Source organism: Podarcis cretensis (genome assembly GCF_951804945.1).
Source record: "Podarcis cretensis genome assembly, chromosome: 5".
Classification (NCBI taxonomy): domain Eukaryota; kingdom Metazoa; phylum Chordata; class Lepidosauria; order Squamata; family Lacertidae; genus Podarcis; species Podarcis cretensis.
The window spans coordinates 51,055,709-51,077,116 of record NC_137174.1 but is presented as its reverse complement, the minus strand read 5'-3'; the positions used below and the strand labels follow the sequence as shown (position 1 = coordinate 51,077,116).

Sequence of the window (21,408 nt, the reverse complement as noted above, 5' to 3'; positions counted from 1 at the left end):
AACGGATCCCGTTCGCATCCCAAGGTACCACTGTAATGAATGTCTGATGTTTTTAATTTTTCTTTTTGTTTCCTATTCCATTACAGCGGGAATTTAGTATCTGGAACAGGGGTGGGGAACCAGTGGTCCTTCAGATGTTGTTAAACTTCAACTCGCATAAGTCCTAACTGGCATGGCCAACAGTGAAGGCTCCTTTTCGGAGCAAAGTGGAATATAGCCCATCTAAGATTCTGAGCCCCCCAGACCTCGAAATCTATTGTCTAGGCTTTCTCCTGTCACCCACAGTGATTATTAACATATTTCCACTGACTGAGAGGCTTCCACAGATGCTCCTGCCCACCTCATCTGTCTAGCCAGTCAAAATAATTACTACCAGCAAGTCCCGCCTCTGACTTCACAACTCTCTCCCATAGAATGCCCTGAGTCGGGCAGTGGATTCTGTGGGTGTAGATTGCCCTTCTAAACCAAGGTTAGAGACGTTTCAGTTTAGTTAGCCAATGTTTCTCAAACTTGGATCTCCAGTTTCTGTTAGACTACATCTCCCATCATCCCTGACCGCTGGTCCTGCTAGCTATGGATGATGGGAATTGCAGTACAATAGCTGGGGACCCAACATTGAAAAACACTGAGTTAGGCGCTAAGTTCTTATACAATTGCAATTCTTTTGTGTCCATGCCTTTGCAGGGGGAGAATGGGAAGAAAACCAGAACAAATTTGGCCACACCCATGTTCCCACCCATGTTACCTTATTGGCTATGCCTACATAACTTTGGCTGTCCCCACCAGGTGCAGGGGCTATCAGCCACCACTAATGACCATCTGGAGAGGCACAGGTTCCTCACTCCTGATCTAGAGCTATGGGAGCCTGTAGCTCAGTAGACAGGTTTGTGTGTCTCCTACAAGACCTTCAGGAAATAGATCCATGCTTATGAAATAGGATTACTATGGAAGGGGACACTTCTATAGTGCCTATTGTATATTGAATGGGAGTAACTGGTAAGAGTTAGTAATGCATTTGATGGCTTCCTCTAAAAAAACATTATGTTGCTTTTGGTAATTGCTAGCTTTTGGTATTCTTCTGGACACAGTGCATATGCAGGGATGTTCACTTTTGCTAACCATTCTTAACACAATCAGCTATTTGTTCTAATGGAAATGCTAATTGATGGCAAAGATGTATATTTTAGAAAGAGGCAGTTTTACTGATGCTTGGGCAAAGCAGTCTTTCCTGGAACCCATTAAGCACCTGTAGCATGCAAGTAATTATTGTAAATGATGATAAACAATTTCAAATTAGATCTGAGTTTGCATGAATGTATTTAAATAAGTCTGCAGAATAGCTTTGCTAAACAAATTAAGATTTAAGGATACTTTATCTGGGTGACTTGCTGCTCTGTGGTATGTAAAGCTGAATTACCGGTAGCCTTTCTCCCCCTCCTTATTGCACTCAGTGCTCTATTTTCAGGCCTGTTCAGCTGATGGTTAAATCTTCCCATAAGGAGTGAGATTTATGATCATGCTGCCTGCTGATAGTCTTTTACAAATGACAGCAGCTGACAGAGTTGTTTCTGTAGTGTTAGTTTGGTGATGGTTCAATTTGTTCATACAAGTCATTGTCCACTGTTGCATTTCTCAAGGAATAATACAAATGCATATGTGCACAAATCATGAAAGTACCATTATCCATTGGTTATCTAGGAGGAATACTGATGCTATGACTTACAAAAAAAAAGCATTCAGACTGCAAACCCATACACATTTTCCTTGGAATAAACACCATAAAAAAAAACACTGAGACATAATTCTGAATAAACATGGATAGCTACTTGTCAAGCTACTTTTATTGGTGCTGCTAAGATAAAGCAAACTGGAATCACTTTCATGTTGCCAACAGTGGAGCTCATTGTAGGCACAGGCATCAAATGGGAACAGGCTTCTGGGTTTGGAAAGATTGGTTCCGGAAAACCTGGAATTTTGTATAGCAGGTGTAGGGTGATACAAGAACTGTGAAGATCCCCCATGGTCCACTGATGTTTTCAAAGCAAGGAGCAGCTAATATGCATTAAGTGAATGTTCATTCTTGCTTAAAAATGTATGACATGCTCCGCTGAATCACATCAAATTCTACATAGACCAGCATCCTTTGCAAAATACATGGCACTAAGTGGTCCACCAGAAGTTGGCCAATGGCCTATTCATGGACTGCAACCTATTTTGACTCTGCTTTGGAGTCACGAAGCTTTCGTAAATGTAAGGTTTCAAAAGCTATAGAACACATACCGTATTTTTCGCCCTATAGGACGCACTGCCCCATAAGGCGCACCTAGTTTTTTGGGGGGAAATAAAGGGGGAAAATTTATTACCCCCCAGGCATGGGGCTGGGGCGGGGGAAGCCCGAGCTTCCCCCAACCCCAGCCCCCAGAACAGGCAACTCTCCACAAGCCGCGGGAGCCCAGCACCGGGCTCCCACGCCTTGCGGAGAGCTGCGCCAAGCCTGGGCGCGCTGAGCTCAGCGCGCGCAGGCATCTCTCCGCAAGCCACAGGAGCCTGGCGCCGGGCTCCCGCGCCTTGCGGAGAGCTACCTGAAGCCCCGGCGCGATTGCTCAGCGCGCCGGGGCTTCGGGATAAGAGGCAGCTCTGTGCAAGCCGGGGGAGGGCTCCCGCAGCTTGCGCACAGCTACCCGAAGCCCCGGCACGACTGCTCAGCGCGCCGGGGCTTCGGGATAAGAGGCAGCTCTGCGCAAGCCGGGGGAGGGCTCCCGCAGCTTGCGCACAGCTACCCGAAGCCCCGGCACGACTGCTCAGCGCGCCGGGGCTTCGGGATAAGAGGCAGCTCTGCGCAAGCCGGGGGAGGGCTCCCGCAGCTTGCGCACAGCTACCCGAAGCCCCGGCACGACTGCTCAGCGCGCCGGGGCTTCGGGATAAGAAGCAGCTCTGCGCAAACCGGGGGAGCCCTCCCGTGGCTTGTGCACAGCTACCCAAAGCCCCGGCACGACTGCTCAGCACGCCGGGGCTTCGGGATAAGAGGCAGCTTTGCACAAGCCGGAGGAGGGGTCTTGCGCAGTGCTACCCGAAGCCCCGGCGCACCTGCTTAGCACGCCGGGGCTTCGGGATAAGAGGCACCTTTGCGCAAGCCGGAGGAGGGCTCCCGCGTCTTGCGCAGAGCTACCCGAAGCCCCGGCGCGACTGCTCAGCACGCCGGGGCTTCGGAATAAGAGGCAGCTCTGCGCAAACCGGGGGAGCCCGGGGGGAACTCCCGCGGGCTCCCAAGGCTTGCAGATAGCTTCCTGAAGCCTGGAGAGGGAGAGGGGTCAGTGCGCACCGACCCCTCTCGCTCTCCAGGCTTCAGCGAAAGCCTGCATTCACCCCATAGGACGCACACACATTTCCCCTTCATTTTTGGAGGGGAAAAAGTGCGTCCTATAGGGCGAAAAATACGGTAATTGCCACAGAAATACCTCCAAAAAACATCCTTCCTATAGCAATTCATTTTTTGCTCTGTCAGTAGTGTTGAGAGATTTGGAATTCACATCCTTCACTAAACTAAACATATTTTCATTCACTAGAAGGGCAAGATACAAATTTACGAAACAGATTAACAAAGGTTCTGTTAACACTGAGAAAGAGAGACACCATGCAGATGCCATAGCAAACCATAGTTTTCTCTTACCCGTACAAACGGCAGCAAACTTTGAGTTTGTGTATGTGAAGAGAGTACGTGAAGACAGTAGATTAGAATATTTCCACATTAGGGTAGCAACAACAATAACTTGCCATTGTATCTGAATGTGGCAACTTATGGTTTGCTGCTCATAAGCCAGGATCTCAGAACTAAAGTCCAGATCCTAGTTTGTCATTAAATAAGGATCAGTAATTCAGGTGCCTATTACTTCCCCCTCATACAGGAGAAGGGAGGTTCACCTCCACTAATGCATGTCATTGGAAAACCATGGTTTGTTGCATCTCAATGTAGTTTTTGTAGAATGAATTCTTGGCATTCACCTGTCTTGAGAGACAATGGAGTGCACCTCCAGGAGTGAAGTCAAACCCTTGCGTTAGCAGCACTGAAGTGACCCCGCTGAGATGCAAACCTGGGCAGTGTGTATGGAGGTCCTGGGCTGCCCAGAGGACAAGAGACCCTTCTCGGCTTCTCTGATGTGGTATGGAAAGAAGAGCAATATGTTTGCTATCAGCTTGGCTGCTGAAGTTGCCAGAAGAAAATGTACAAGACGCCATCCAACCATCTTAGGGACTCCACTCCAAGTCTGTGTAGGGCTTTACTCCGTAGCTTTTTCTTCTCCTGAGATTTCCTGCAAAGCAGCAGAAGTTTAGGATCAGAGTTTTCCCTCTCCTAGATAGGATACTTTACCAGGTTGATGAGCCCCATTTGCCACTGTCATGGATTATAAACCAAGGAATAAGTGTATTGGATAGATCCAGGTCTAGTTCTCGCACTGTTGCAATTTTAGCATGCTGTCATTGTGCTAAAAATCTAGTAAGAGTTTATCTGTTTAATAGCATAAATAATAATTAAAACCTTACTAATAGTATAAATTAAAATGTTCAGGTTCATATTATTCTCACACAGTTGCTGTGCTAAAGCTTTCCAATGTCCTAAGGATTTTAACATCTTGGACCCAGTGCAATTATCTGCAAATTTTCCTGTTAAATATTAAGGACTCTTGCCTGCCTCACTGGAAGTCAGGTCACCCTGTGAGTTAATCTAGTCACAAAGTAGAGGTGGATATACAGGGTCAAATGATCCAGCTACACTTGTAGTTCTTCAGCAGTGACAGAACAATTACAGCATCTTGCAGTAAAATAAATTTAGTGCAGTGTTAGTACAAAGTCAGCTTTTTCTCTCCAGAGAAAAATTATTCTAGAAGAGAGTTGTAATGTTTCTTGGTATTAAGACATCATGTTGGCTATTCGTTAAATTTAAATTTGCTCCATTGTCTATAACCTGCTCTTGGCTTTAAAGTTTTACTCTTTGGGTTTGACTTGCTGGATGCTTCTGTTTTCATTATCTAATCTTCATTTTTTAAAAAAAAACTTTAATGGTGTTATTGAGATGGAATGATGTCTGTAGTCTCCCTTTTCATATCTGAAGTAGAGAGGGGGCTTTATTTTGAGTTTGTGTTACAGTATCTTGGATAAGAGAGCAAATGAATAATAATATAACACACTTATTATTTAGGAGTAAATGATATTTTTGTGGGATAAATAAATCATCCTGAAATCATATACTTTGTCCATAATCACTTGCTTATGTAGTGTAGATGGAGGATAATCTAACACCACATGTGAGCTTGTTCTTTTCTGAGAATTTATAGCTATGCTGGATTCCCAAACTCATTGGTTCATCACGAGTTTAATAACCCTTTGGTTAATTGGTGCTGCTCAGAGATACTTTCTAAGCAGCTGTACTACATAGTCCAGGAAAGCCCCCCCTAATATACCTTGCAATGCTGAGAGGCAACTCTTGGATCTTACTCTCTCTTTTTTTAATCACCAGCATCCCTAAAAATAATGCTGATCCAGGGAACAGTCTGGGTTGCTTTAGCAGTTGGGGGCAGGTGGTTAATTTTCTCATTAACTGTGACTTAATTGTTACTTGCTAGTGACTGAGATCTTGTGTTCATAAAATCTAAGGTCACACCTGATTATATTCAATGCAAGCCAGAGTAAGATTATGGTAGAAGTATGTGAAATTTTGAACCATGGCTAGGTAATCTAATCGTTTTCTGCGCTCTGATTCCGTGATTCATTGCAGGGGCAGGAACTCTGAGCACATGGAGTTCTTGTGTCTTCAAGGTCTTCTCCATTCACTGATGGTTGCTGTTTTCTTCAAAGAAGCTCAGGGCTTCCTAACTGAAGGCTATCCGCTTTTTTCCTCACAACAACTCCATGGGGTACATTAGGTTCAGTGAGATAGTGATCGGTCCAAGGTTGCCTAGGGAGCTTCACCAGTGATTGAGGATTGGCATCCAGGTCCCTAGTTCAAGTTCAGCATACTATCTACTATTCTAGCTTCTGTGGAAGGGACAGATAGATGGGAAGTGTGTATGCATGAACTTTTCCATCTTCTGACATGAATTATATCTAAACATCCCTCTTAATTCTGTGGCTTAAATATTCTTGCTTAGGCATCAGAGCAGCATTTTGACTATTCATTAACCAATGCATTATTGGGAAATCTTATTTACTATCTTATTTACTTCAAATATGCTTGTCCTGGCTTTCCCTGTTTTCCTAATGATAGGAACTGCATGTTTAGCAGCAGCTAGGACTATCTTAGCATACCTCATCTTGCATGAGGGTTTGGTTCCAAGGGTTATATGTATACATGGAAAGCAGATATAACAAACTCCTGGAGCCTCCCACAGAGCTAGCCAGCCTGACTTCTATAAGGTAGCCGATAAGGGAAAGAGCATCCCCAGTGCTCCCAGTGGGCCTTGCTCAGCAGGGAAGACAGAGCTTAAAAGCTTTTCATGCCAGTTCTGCTTGGGTTTACCCAATGCAAAAAGAGGTTTTAAGCTCTTGGCCTAGACTCTTGGGCAGAGCCTGCTCAGCATGCCAGCTCTGGGAGTGTTAGGGATGTTTTTGCAAGATCTTGCAGAACAATCTGACTTCCTGGGAGATCTCGTGAGAGTATCCTCACCACTGCTAGAGCTGGCACTTAGCAGGCCTTGCCTGGAAGCAAAGTAAGAGAACTTAAAAGCTCTATTTGCACTACGTCTGCTTGAGGCTACCTTCATGCTACACTTGCAAGGGTTTGGGGTGGAATGTGCACGCCCAGCAGCAGAACTAGCACATCGAGTTCCGTCCCTCTACCTGCTTTGGTTTTCATGTATCCAGCCAAATGCCTAGGCTACATAAATGCACACACACACACACACACATGCATATACTTACTAAAATTGTGATGCAAAATCTTTTTGTGTGTCTTGATTCTAAATATGTAGTAAGCTTTTGTAAAAAAAAAAAAAAAAAAAGGCAAATGTGGCAAGCGGTGCTCAGTTTGACTGAAAGCTCTGTGCCTCAGTTTCAATTTAGAGATAATATTCCTCCACTTTTCCTTGTCTGTATTGCTGCCTGTGCTGTTTCCTTTTCTCTTTCCAGAGGTGATGGCATTCACAAAGGGAACTGAAGTCATCTCCATCTCCTTCTTTCTCTCAGTTTTTTCTTTTTTATAATCTGATTTCATAGCATTGTGCAATCCTTCTTGATGACAGGCTCACCAAAGCTGATTGAGTGCATTCCTGTGTTATATCTACCCTTGATTTCACTAAAATATTCTAACATTTAGTATTCTTTCATGGCTGTGACTTACACTTTTTATAATATCCAATTAGTATACTTCTGTTTTTATGAGTACTCTAAATCAGAATGGGAATGTGCATGTACAGGAATAGATTTGTTCATCTCCATAATTGTTTCTTTTTTCTGAATTGTCTAGCTTGGTGGCATGGTATAAACTCAAGATGCTGGTGATATTTTTCATTAAACCTCTGTTGCCCTCCACTCCGTGTTTCACACTAATTATTTTCTTCCCTTACAGAAATACACAGCTGTTGGGGAATTGGGAAAGGCAACTGACACATTTGATTCTACAGGCAAAGTAACAGAAGAAAAACCTTACGGTAAAGAATCACATAATGTGTTCTGTTCTGACTTTGACTGCAGTGCTTTGTTTAGATTGCAGCAAAGATGGTGTCAGGCTCAGGTTTGTAGCTTATTTTTAAAGGATTTTTGTTAGTCTAGCTGACAGATTAAATGGTTTGCAACATCTTGGAAATGGGGATTCTTGTCAGCTTTTAAGATGATTTCTGAGAAACTCAACTCAACTTGAAGGTCATATAAATCCACAGACCCCTAGTTACTGAGCCCATCACCGTAATTAATCAGCAGGCATTTAAGAACTGTAACTCTCTGCATATGTTAGACCCCCAGCTCCCAATATGCCTTACTGTTGGCTATACTTACTAGGTCTAATGGGAGATGTGGCCCTCCAGATGTTGAACTCCCCAGTTTCCCATTCCTGGCTTTAGTTGCTTAGTTTCCATTTCAGCTTGGTCCGTTCCCAGAAACCACCAGTGGATTGTGATTGATATTGCTTCTTTTTTAGATGAGGAGTTGGAAGGACCCTAGCTCACTGATAGAGTGCATGCAAAGGCTCAGTCCCTGGTATCTGAGTTAGGGTCTGAAGCTGTGGAGAGCCAATTCCAGTTAGCATGAACAAGAGTGATCTGGATGGTTTAGTGCTCTAACTCAGTAGAAGTGAGCTTCCCATATTTCCTACCTCTGTCTCTGCATGCATGTGGTAGGGATGTAATGGGCATTTGTGCTTTTAAAAGGTGGTATGTTGTGTGCAGGTTTCCCTTGACTAAACTTTCCGAGATCACAGAAGCACAGACTTGTAGAGTTGGAAGTGACCATGAGGATCATCTAGTCCAACCCCCTGCAATGCAGGAATCTTTCACCCAACATGGGGCTCAAACTCACAACCCTGAGATTAAGAGCCTCACATTCTACCAACTGAACTATCCCCTCCTGAGCTGTGTTAGGATAGCATGCACTGCCTGAATATCCCCAAGCTTGTGCATGCACATCCCTGGTGTGTCTCAACTTGGCTTGGGCCTGTATGTATGAGTATGAGTATGGTGTCATGTTTTCTTCTGAACTGACGCTCTGCAATCAAAGTTCTACTATGTGTGCTTTTAATGAAGCAAGAAAGAAAAAGCATGTAAGTAGTATGTTGGGTGTAGAGGAATTGGGGTTGTAATCACTTAAAGTTCCTGCTGTGGGTATTTGTGATGCCTGTTTGTAAGGTGATACCCATAAGGCTTCTTGCTCCACTAACAATAGCCATAATCATAGCATAATGGGATGACCATGAGTTAACTGTCTATTGTAAATGTTTTCTTTCATCCCACCCACCCTAGGAGATGATCCTTCTGTGGTTGATAATGCAATGGGAGAAGTTTCCAGTTCTTACTACTTCCTCAAAGTAGACCCTTCTCTTCAGATCTTTCTGTCACCTCTCAGTGCTGTTTTACATTTCAGACAAACAGCTAAATCAACAAATTCATCCAAGGAGGAGAACAAGAGCCTTTTAAATAGCTGGAATGGTTGCTAGGCTTCTGCTTTGTTGCGTGCCTTGCTTTTGGTCATATGCAAAGATGCATCTCTCCTGTGCTTCTGAGAAATAACATGCCACTAATTGCGGAGCAAACTTGCTACTACTCTCATTAATTCCTTCACAACTTAAAGAGAACAGAGCTATAGATAGCTGGTCTCCTAGCAACTGCTATGCAACCCTCTGTATTTATAATACCCAGTAACAGGTAACCATGATAAATTATCTTCTGTTGCCTTGTGGTGATAAAGGAGGTCTCTGTGGATTTTTTTTCTTTACTCCTTTTTCTTGCATGCAGTATGTTCTCACTTTTCCCACACCTCTTAAAATATAATATTGCCTCACAACTTATACTGCCTCACAGACCTACCTTCATTTTAATTCATGTCCGTTGCTTGATTCATTTTTAATGCTGAATGAGCAAACTAGCCCAATTCAGATATTATAAGCCAGGGCTGAAGAACCTCCGGCCCGCAAGCCTAATTAAGCCTGGAAGATTGGCCTACCAGGCCATTTTGAGCAAATTACACCCACTTTCCCCCCTTACCTGATTATATATATGATGTCAGGTATAGAAAACTTCAAGCCATGACTGAATTTCTTTAAAAAATCCTTGATGTGGTGTACAAAAACAGATCAACAGTAAAAGCTGTAGATTAATAAATATTGGCAGACCACAATAAAATCATTACAAACAAGGCTGCCATCTTTGCAGTAGCAGCTGAAAATAATTGCTGCAGTTTTCTACAAACGTTTGCCACAAACCGCAAAAAGGATCATCCACCATTTTGATGTTGTTTTTAATCTTGGCTTGTATTTATAATTATTAGTGTTATATATTATTAGTGCTATGTCTTGTCCCTGCTTCCCTGGTGTTTGTCCTAGCAGGAGTATAGATTTGCTACCAATTTGTGATTTTTCGTACTTGTACAATTTGTTCACTTGTTTGTGAATAGTAATTAAATTTAAAGCATCTTAAAAACAGAAGCCCAGGATAATTTGAACAGTATCTTAAAATTCAAAAATTATTTCCCAAATACAGTGCTGGGCTCAGAGTATATCCTCTTCTTATGGTAAGGTTCCTATTTTTCAAATCAAAAACAAACACTGAAATTTTAGTCCTACAAAGGTGTCCAAAGGTTGTTTGAAAATAAGGTCTTGCAGGCACCAACAGCAAAAGGAAATGTTGAAAGAGCTTCATTGCTTGCCTCTTCCCACCCCATGCATGTTTTCCTTTATAACTGGTAGCAGGGATGTCTTAAAAATACCCTAAATATGTTCAGCCTTAGAACCCATAAGAGTTTATGATGTTAAGAATGTGAATATAGGTAGTTTTTTTATTGTCTTCTGTTTTCCAGTGTTGTTTCACTTTGCTCTTAGGCTGAGATACCCCACCCCACCCGCCAAAAGTAGCAAAACAAAAATGAAATAGTTACTGGGCAAACTAGAACAGTTTATTTTCATCAGGAGAAGATGAAATGCCTGTTTGGTAGGTAGAAAATGCAAACATTCCCATTTGAGAAATGTTTAGATTGGTTCTTCATTTATACAGAAAAGCATTATTTAAGTCTACATATTTGGTAGAGGCAATAGGTAGTATTTAACATTGCACCAAGTTGACTGTTTTGTCAGCGCAACCATTTCAGTTTGCCAGACTGAATGATGCCCCCTTCTTTTCTCCCTGTGTGTTCTCCTGATCCTCCCAGAATCAATTGCAGGGGGAGAAGAGAGAAGAAGCCCCATTGTGCAAGCAGAAGACCTTCAAAGGGCTTCCGCCAATGGGACTCATTAGGTAAATCCCGCCCATTGGTTCAATTTAGAGATTAACCTGTAGGGCTAACATTCTTATATCCAGATTACTTAATATTAGCTATTACTTAAGGGAAACTTAATATTTACAATTTTTTAAAAATCTGAGGTAAATCAAAACATCATTAAAAAAATTTGAATGATTGATTTTTACACACCTGCACCCACATGCCATGAGTCATAGGAGCTTGATCTTAGAAGCAAACAGGGTGTCTGCAGCACCAGGGAGCCTGTCTCTCCCTCTCCTCATTCCCGTACATATTGTCCCCCTCCCGCAGCCCTGACTGATTTATGAACTGCTGCAGCATTATCATTAATGACACTTCATTTAGACTGCTGCTGGGCACAGTAGCAGCATCTGCCATCGCGGTTCCAAATGTTCTCTTTGTATAAAGTGAGATATTAAAGTTGTTTCCTTCCGATACAGCATAAGAGATGAAATGTTTTCTTTTCAAGGAATAACCCTCTTATCTGTATCACGAGAGCCATCTGTTCAGGAAGGGAGCTGCAAGTGCCTAGAAGAAGTAAAGAGCAAGGATTAAAGCATAAGAAGAAGAAGAAGAAAAAGCCATTCATGATATTTATTTATTCCTTGGCAGGAATCCATTGGGATTCACCAGAGGCTGAGCAGAGGGGATGTTCAGGTTAATAACTGCAGGAAGGATAACCAGTCCCAAATCTGACCTTTTGGTCAGAGTCCAAATATCTGTATTCTGTTGCATTATGTTCCTGAAGTCTACATTTTGGTTTGTCCAGAAATCAGTCTTTGACAGGAGTTGTACTCAGTGTGCTTGTGATTCTTTTGAGCCATCTCTTGGCAATGTATATGTGAGAATGTGGGTGCATATGTTAGCAAGGCGAGATTTATATTCTGGCTGTACTGGATTGGATAATGATAACTAGATTATGTAAAAAGTGAGTATCATAATACCCTAGAATTATTAATGTGCTGGAAATCGGAACCCAGATAGCTAGGCCATTCTAAATTTTTCTTTAATCTCTCGTAAGGAAGAAAACGTTTTGTGCACTGAGTATTTCATAATGTATCTACTACATTCTCCCCTACCATGTTGCACATCCTAGTTATTAAGAAGAGTCTTAGATCGACTTGCATTAGCATACATTACAATTCGATAGAGGAAGATTTTCATAACATTACATAGCTTATCAGACAAATGAGCGTTCAGATTGGAGTGGAAGCAAATAAGCAGCCAAATCCTGTATGCAGAAAGTTCTGTGTTCATGGGGTTATATTTCTTTTTCTCCCTCTGGTAATATAAAAGCTGATGTGTGTTGAGAATTTTAAATCAAGGAGATTTATGAATATTTCGCCCCTCTTTTGGTCCACATATCCTTGTGTTCAGGATAATGTGATGCAAATTAGATACCCCACATATACTTTAACCTATTCATTTACTTGCACAACTATTCTGTGGCATAGGTTAAGCCATTCTTCCAAACCTGGTGCCCTCCAGGTTTTGTTGAACTACAGTTCCCATCATTCCTGCTGGGATAGCTTTGTTAGTAGAGCATGAGACAAAAGGGGAAGGGAAGAAATTACATACTTCTGCTACTTAGCCTTACTTAACTTTCTGGACTATTGCATAACTCTTTTTTTGGACCAAAAAATGATGACTGGCCCTAATGTCATTTAAAATGTTCAAGGTTGGTATTGGCTAGTCGGTTATATTTTATTTATTTAGGATATTTATATATCCAGTTCACAATGCGCAGTGCACAAATTTAGAAGCAGCACAATACAAAAATAAAATAGTGAATATTAAAAACAAACTAACGTGGGCATGGGCATACAGCTGTCATGAAGCAGATGAGAACAATAAAGACACGACTAAAAATCTCTCCAGCAGAGGGAAACAAAATAAATGGAAGAACTAAAAATCAGTAAAACTATAGATGTTCCAAAGCCTAGGAAAATGAAAAGGGCTTCACCTGGTACCAAAGAGATCCTCAAGCCCTTCTAGGGAGAACATTCCATAACTGGGGTGCCACCACCAAGAAGTCACTTTTCCTGGTCATCACTGTCCTCACTTAAGTGGGGTAATTTGAAAAGGGCCCTCTGATTTAGATGTCCAGGCAAGTATATACAACAGGAAGCAATCCATTTGGGGCTTTATTATTTAATACCAGCACTTGGAATTGGACCCAGGAATGATGATGGACTGGTGTGATATGCTGATATCTACTGTCGATAATCTTGCTATTTTGGACTAGCGGACGTTTCCAAACAAAGGCAACACCATGTATAATGCATTGCAGTAATCCATCTGGGGTGTTAATAGAGCATAGACAATTGTTGCAAGACTATCTGTTCAGATAGAATCATAGCTGGTTTATCAGATGAAGTTGGTAAAGTACTCAATGTATTGTCCTGGCTTTAATATAAAATCCAAAAGATCAGCAGCTTTCTTCTCAATTCTCCGAAGTGCTCAAAGTTTGTCAGTTATTACACAAATAATGAATACTGAAATGTACATGTGCCCATGTTTTCTCTTTTGGCAGATTGGATAACAAAAGAGGATCTTGAGAATGTCCTGCAGAAGTTCACAGGCAGCATCATGCAAGTTCCCCCTATGTAAGTGCTTTGATAAATAGTTGAATGTCATCTTTGGGAAGCCTGCCTGCAAAATCTCATTTTGCTGGCAGTAGAAAGTGACCTCTGTAGAGCAGAAAGCTGGCAAGACAGGGCAGTCTGGAAAGAATTTATTAACTTGACAGAATTACAGCCAAGAGTGACATTGACTTGAACAGCACATGCAAATAGCCCATGATGCTGTCTGTTATGACTGAATTTCAGGCCTTTGGTCATCACTGAAGCAAAGCTTTCCCTTGCCATGAATATTTAAAGCAAAATCAAATAGCATTGCTTAATGGGCAGTGTTGCATTTTAGGACACTTTTGTATACCAATAATAGGAAGTGTTCTCAGTGAAGGTAACAGTGCTTCTTGGAGGGAAGCTTGAGGCAGTCCAGTCCACTTTACACAGTGATCATGCAGTCTTTGAAGTACCAAATGCAATGCTTGGCATAGAAACTGTGGAAGTGCCACTTGTTCTTGGCAAATGCCCATTCCCTTATGGATCCCTGTGTCAGAATGTAAAGGTCACGTATGAACAGGATGGTGATAAGATGTATGATTAGGTGTCTTCATCAGAGATGAGCTAATTTCAGATTGGCAGGCATCTTCTCTTTTTTATTGAATGTTAATGGTTCAACTATGCCTATTAAATTCATAAAGGAAGACCTTGGTTCTGAGAATGTGAGGAGGGTCTTGCTAAATCAAATCAAGGTCTCCTAGTGCTGGACTTAGCAAGCTTCAGCCACCATCAGTTATACCAGAAATTGAACAGTGGTTCACTGGTAGACCTTCTGCCCACCCCAGAGCGCTTTTTAAATGCATGAAAGCAGGGAATGAAATATATATCTATTATTGTCAGGGAACTGCCATCGGCTCAGAGGCGAGGGATAGAGGGGGAGTCGTGTTACAGGGAGCCTCCGAAAATCTTGCGAAGCAGTTCCCCACCTCCAGTGGAGAAGAGGTGCAAGGACCAGAGGATGCTAGAGAGAGCCTTAACACCACACCTGAGCAAGCCGGAGACGAGGGAAGCACACTCCTGCCATCCCCAATCATGCGCAGTAGTTTGAGGCGCAGGGAGAGGCAGAAAAGGCTTGGGGTGACAAAACTTTTATGTTGGGGGGAGGTACAAAAACAGACCACTCCCGGATTCTGCTAGCGATTGAGCCAGACATGAACTTATGATGCACTGTAAATAGTTTGCACCAAAATAAAGCCTGTAAAAGACAGGTCGGAGTCCTGCCTGGTTACTCTCGAGCAACCGCAACAGCATCTGACATGTGTATGTGTGTGTGTATATGAGATTTATTATTTATTCACCTGGACAGATGGTTCTCCTTAGCACTACTCTGGATTGAATCTGTTGTATTTGTTGTTTTGTAAACATCTTAAAGATTTACTTGTATTGAGTGGTATATAAATATATGAAATAAAATGAAATAAATAAGAAATACCCTGTTGTATTCACTCCTTGATCAGCTATTGTGCCCTGAAGAGAGATGGACAGAGGTTGTCCACTCTGGTTAAGAAAGGAGAAGTTGTTGAAGCAAAGCCTGCCAGACAAGTTATGGTCTACAGTCTCACTCTTAGGAGTTTCAAGCCGCCCTTCTTCACGCTTGGTAAGGATCCAAAGCATGGAGTCTGGTTGTATTTAAGTTAAAATATTTAAATTGTCTAGGTTTGTTTTAATTGTATTGTGTTTTAATTGTATGTACGATGCTTTGTGTGGATTGTGCCCAGGAAGGCAGCCTGTAAATAAGTTTTACACGCACACACTATATACATATTTATCATTATTTATTATTTATTATTACTATTTATTAGTGTCCTCTTCAATCCCCCCTTTTTTCTCCTCTTTTTCTTTTTGCTTGTCCTAATTTTCAGCTGTTCCCACAATACTGCATTAGTCTTATTAATCTCTTTTCCTCTCCCTTTGTGGTCCCCCTGTTATTTTCTGCAGTGTCCGTTTAAATTATGATATTCATTTTCATCTATTTCTGTATACCGATAATGCAGTGATAATTTAAAAATGTGAATCAAGAGGCCTAGGCCAAACTAAGGAATTCTCCCATTGCCTTTTATTTTAAGTCTTGTATCAATGAAATATAGACCACCTTTAGACAATTGAGTAACTTGGATGAACCACATGGCCATTATCTTAATGTGCTGAAGTCAACGTTATTTTGACCTATGGATCTACAGTGCAACTATATACGTAACAATGGACTATCGATGCGTCCAGACTGAGAATCTCGGCCCTGTGTTTCAGAGAAAGACCATTAAGGACAGTAGTAATCTTCCTGCTGAGTCCCTTTTGCTAATAATCAGACAGGGATGTCAGCCATGACATGCTGTTCTCTTTTCTATCGAGTGTGATGAAAAGGCAGTGTAGGCTAAGCTGATGGATGTAGACCCAGGAGATCACAGCTGCAAACACTACCCCACCCTGCATGAACTGGGGAAAACACTGATTGCTCAGCCTTTGGACATTTTGGTAACTTATGGGAGTGGTTGCAACATTGTTCAAAAGCGGAAGTAAACAACTTTGCACATTTTCAAAGTGTTAAGTAAGTGTCACTTGGTGAGGCTAACAGTTTGGGGCTATGTTTGACTTGCAGGTTAAGTGCTCTCCTCTTTTGCATAATATGTAAACCGTGTTTCAATGTACTGTGTAATTTCAGTGGTTACTACTTACTGCTTTGGTGATTTGCAGCTCTTTATGGCGAGCAGATTTTAAACTGTCTTGGGTCTTCCTGGATATGTGTGATGTGCACAGACTTTTAAAAGTTTGCTCAGTGCTTTAAAACATTCATAGATGCTTTTTGCTAGCACTTCAAATAATCTCCCCACCCTTCAAGCAACAATGGATAAATATATGACCTGACACGGTATCTCTTCTTCTTCTTCTTCTTCTTCTTCTTCTTCTTCTTCTTCTTCTTCTTCTTCTTCTTCCCCTCCTCCTCCTCCTCCTCCTCCTCCAAATGAAGGCTCCGAAGTACTGAAATCCTGAAGCTGGTGCTGTAAAGTGAATGATTGTTAAGCCGGTGCATTTTATTCCTGTTTGCTTTCCGCTCTTCGCCAGCTTCACAATCTCACCCTCACATATGTTACAGGATGAATAATTTATATTATAACCCATAAATATTTTAATCACTCTATTGTTTGCTTAGTGCATTTTTACATTTCTATGTAAAGTAGATTTTTGTGCTATGCTGGCAATTTACCATGTCACCGTTAACATTCCAGATGTTGAATGTGGCGGCGGCTTTTATGTCAGAAGCTTGGTCAACGATATTGGCAAAGGTAGGCACAGACAAAGCACAATCGCTCGGGGAGCAAGTGTTCCTGTTAACAGAGGGCCAGATCAGCTGTCAGTATCTCTGGCTGCCAGATGTGCACACTGGGGCTGCGGCACTGTTTGCCGTGGTTTGGACCTCTGTAGCACAAAATGAACCTGAGTGAATTGACTACAAAAGTGGTCCTTCGAGGGCAGCAGTAAAGTGGTCGGTTTGGCCATAGACTTATGAGAGAGGAGTAAGAACTCTCTTTTCCTGCAAGATAAACTGATGGGGGGGGGTGGAGAGGTAAGAAAGTTCCTGTTTTTAAAGGTTATGGTGATAAATAATGCTTTGAAATCAGAATGCGCAAAGTTGCAAACATGATATAACCATCCCATCTGGATTTGCCCCTGTTGTTTATGATGACTTAATCAGCTTTTCCTCTGGCCTGAGATGTGATCCCACAAAAGGAATTTTTATTTGGCTATACTTCACCCAGGGAGTAACATAATCATTGACAGGAGGATAAGTTCAGCCATTTTTAAACACTAAGCTCTTTTAGATTCTGCTCAGCATGAACAGAACATAATGGCTGTACTCCAAGAATTATTGGTGCTCAACTTTCCTCCTTTGGCAGAGACCAAATTCAGTAAGCAGCCATCGGTGTGTAACAGGGTTTGAATGGCAACTGTGTGATATTAATACTCTGTAATGTGAACACTAGCTCTGTTTGGGGCAGCACTGCACACGGGAAGTCTCCTGCGGGCGCTTTTCATTTTTAAAGGAGTCTAGAAAGGTACTACATGTCAACAGCTTATTAAGGCATGCAGTTTGACCTTGTGTCAAAAATCTTGTCATAAAATAAGTGTGTGCATTACTATTGTTGTTGTTAAAATTTGTTAGTCACTTTATCTTGCCCAAGGCAACCCAAAGCAACTTACAAACAAACAAAACCACATTGATACATTAAAACCAGGGGGGGAGCAAAACAACAACAACATTACATCCCACCCACTTATAAAAGGCCACTGATAATTAGAGGCCAAAGGCCTGGTTATAGAGGAAAGTTTTTGTGTGGTGCCTAAGAAAAATGATGGTGCCAGCCAGGCCTCCTTGAGAAGAGCATTCCACAAGTGGGGAGCCAGTGCAGGAAAGGCTTTTTCTCATGTTGCCAACCTCTGGACTTCTCATGGAGGGGACACACAAGGAATTGTGTGTTAGATTATGAATTCAGAGTCTAGGTCAGTTCATATGAGAAGTGGTCCTTGAGGTATTGCAGTCCTGAACCATTTAAGACTTTATAGGTTAAAAACCATCACTTTGAATTGGGCCCGAAAACTAATTGTCAGCCAGTGCATTCGGGCCAGGATCAGTGTAATATGCTCAAACTGTCTTGCTCTGGTAGCAACCTGGCCACTGAATTCTGCACCAGCTGAAGTTTCCAAACCATCTTCAGGTGCATTCCTATGTATAATGTGTTGCAGTAATATAGTGGGGAAATGTAACCCCCCCCCCCCCCGCGAATTGCATTTCCATGAGATGTGCAGCGTATTTGGATAATGAAATGTTTAATGATTAATATTTGTATAATGTGTCAAATGTTCAAAGTGCTTCAAGGTTCATTATCTAGTGGTTACCCTTACAACAATCCTGTAAGGCACATTAGTATTATTCCCCGCTATCGCTGAAGGGGGAACTGAGTTTGAAACAGAGTGGCTTGCCTAGGGCCACGTAGTGAGTTTATGGCTGAGGCGAGATTGAAACCAGGGACTTTCTGATTTGTAGCTCGGTTCCTTAGTCAGTACACGACACCAGTGGCGTAGCGTGGGTTGTCAGCACCCGGGGCAAGGCAAGTAATTTGTGCCCCCTAACCCTAGATTTGCGCCCCCTAACCCTATCCCTAACCCTAACCCCCAGATGTTGCGCCCGGTGCGGCCGGCACCCCCGGCACCCCCCACGCTATGCCACTGCACGACACCAGATCTAACCATTTGGCATTTAAAGAATACATTGCCAAAGATGCACACTAATGGTTTTAAAATACTCTGGGCTGTATCCAATGCCATTAAAATAAATGATTATGACAAACATAGGTTCATTAATTTGAACTGATCTACTCTGAGTAGGACTGGTACAGGATACAACTATATTCTACCATAGTGGTGATGTTATAATATATATCCCATATTTCCCACTGGGGTGCTAGTTTCAAGTTCTGTAAAATATTGGTGTGCTGTTTGCAAGCTTGGCTTTTGTTTTCTCTCTTTTGATGCTGCAGAGCTGTCCTCCTGTGCCACTGTGCTGGAACTGACCCGAACCAAACAGGGACCGTTTACCCTAGAAGAGCATGTTCTTTATGAAGACAAATGGACCATTGATGAAATTGCCCGGTCTCTGGAGTGTTGCATGCCTCTCCTCCAGGAAGAACCGCCTCGTAAAAAATTAAAGATGGAGCTGTCTGAAGAATGCGCCATGAACTCTGAAGATAAGTGATAAGTCAGGTCAAGGAAAAAGACTGAATGACTGAGATGTTTTAAGATTGCTCTGGGATTGTCTTGTCTTCCCCTGTAAATTTACAGTCCAGTGCGTGGAGGATGACAAATTACAATGCAATGAAAATGATACCTTTCTATCTCTTCTGTTCGCGCTGAAGCACACAGACACACACAAAGATGCCCAGCATTTATTTCCTTTCATAATGTCCGTATTGTGTTGTGAACTTAGTTGTCAAGGACTACACCCAGTAAAAGACCTTGCAGGACACTTCTAAAATTTGAATTTGCTTCCATGTCCTTATTTGTTTGTTTATTTGGGTACTTACATCTCACCTTTAAAAGCAAAGCCCCTTCAAAAAGCAAGTTACAATATTAAATTTGTATAAATACAGTTTAAAATAATAAAAAATAAATATAGCAGCAAGACAGTAAAAACAGCCTAGAAGACTGTGGTTATATAAAGCCAATAGGGCCCTAAATTACCATACTGAGCACTGGTAATTAGGGAAACTGTGCAGATGTACCTCTGGATTTAAAGATCCATGCTTGTGCTTTTCCATGTGTTTCTTCTTTTTGAAGAATTGACATGTATGCTGATACACTGCGGCTAGTTCTGTAGCTAAGTTTTCTCTTTTTTCAATTCTCAGCACATCTTACCTATAATTGCTCCAAGAGATTCTTATTATATACATTAGCTCTTCTCTGCATTAATGCCTTGCTTTTTTTCTGATTCATTATTGTCCTTCCCAGTACTTTTGTGTGTGTAGACTATTTCTTTAAAGCTGTTGGAGTCATAAGATTCTTGGCACGGATGACAGCGGCAACGTCTAGGCTGCAGGTGAAGTTGGCCTATCCAAATAAAGGTGATTATTTCCAAAGAAAGGTGATTAACCAAACCGTTTAAAACACATGAATTCTCCCAAAAAAATTCAGGTCACAGAGTGACAATTTCCAGCAACCCTTAACACTACAGTGCACAGAATTTTAGATGGGCTGTGTGTGTGCTTCAAATGTGCTTTAAATACACAGTGTGTACACAATCTAAAAAGGACTCTGGGCAATAGCTAATACCTGAGCAGCAGCAACAAAGTGGATCTAGGAGCATACTTATGCTTCATCCCTTATCCATCAAGGACTGTGATTCTCTCCAGGGACCTTCCTCAGATCAAGCAGTGTGCTCTCCTCCAGATGCCACCTCCTTTTGGGGGTGAGACAGGTGGCAACTGTGGAGAGGATCTTTGTGTCTATGGAATGTTCTGCTGAGGGATGTTAGCCCAGTTTCGGCTTTGATGTTGCATTGGAGACCTTAATTCTGCCATGACTTTAAAAACCATTACTGCACTGTTCCATCAGCTGTTATTTTTCACCTCTTGGGGGTATTGCCATATGAAATTTTAGACTGATAGTATTGTTGTGAGCTGCCTTGAAAGTACATGTGTGTTGAAGGTTGGGATACAATTTTTATCTCTCTATCTGGAGCCTCTTCTTGCCTGTCTCTGAAATGTCTGTTTTGGGTCCCAGTCCTGCATGCTGTTTCAGAAAGTATTGGCTACAGTAATACCTCCGCAAACGTCCGCCTCGTCTAGTGTCCATTGTGGCGAATGTCTGCAGCAAACCCGGAAGTACCGGAATGGGTTACTTCCGGGTTTGCCACTCGCACATGCTTGAAGCGCTAAATCGCGTGCAGATGTGTGCAGATGTGGCACTTTGCCCTGCGTCCTTTTCAGCTAGCAGCCGGGGCTCCAGAACGGATCCCGTTCTGCTTATTGGTTGCCATCAATTTGATTTTAATTAATTCTTATAATGAAATGTTTTTAGAATCGTTGGATTATTTTGATTGTTGTTAGCCGCCCTGAGCCCAGCTTCAGCTGGGGAGGGCGGGATATAAATAAAATTTATTATTATTATTATTATTATCCCGGTTGTGAAACAAGGCATGACTGTACTCTGCTGATCATAATTACGGGTTGGGTCCAAAGGTGCATTTCTACATGCAGCACATAGTTACTATGAAACTCACTCCTATAGGAGGCAGTTATGGTCACCAACCTAGATGGCTTTCCATGAGGAGTAGACCAATTTATGGAAGGACTAC

At 42.1% G+C, this 21,408-nt stretch overlaps 1 protein-coding gene across 1 annotated transcript in view; it reads left to right on the top strand.

Moving 5' to 3' along the window:
- The window catches only part of TRUB1 (TruB pseudouridine synthase family member 1), a 28,613-nt gene extending 9,017 nt beyond the window's left edge, over positions 1 to 19,596 (top strand). Inside the window, exons 4-8 of the mRNA XM_079976774.1 lie at positions 7,562 to 7,643; positions 13,469 to 13,541; positions 15,020 to 15,159; positions 16,787 to 16,843; positions 19,097 to 19,596. Coding sequence (XP_079832900.1) covers positions 7,562 to 7,643; positions 13,469 to 13,541; positions 15,020 to 15,159; positions 16,787 to 16,843; positions 19,097 to 19,311 — 567 coding nt within the window. The 3' untranslated portion in view covers positions 19,312 to 19,596. The remainder of the gene's footprint in view (positions 1 to 7,561; positions 7,644 to 13,468; positions 13,542 to 15,019; positions 15,160 to 16,786; positions 16,844 to 19,096) is intronic.
- The last annotated feature ends 1,812 nt before the right edge of the window (positions 19,597 to 21,408 follow it).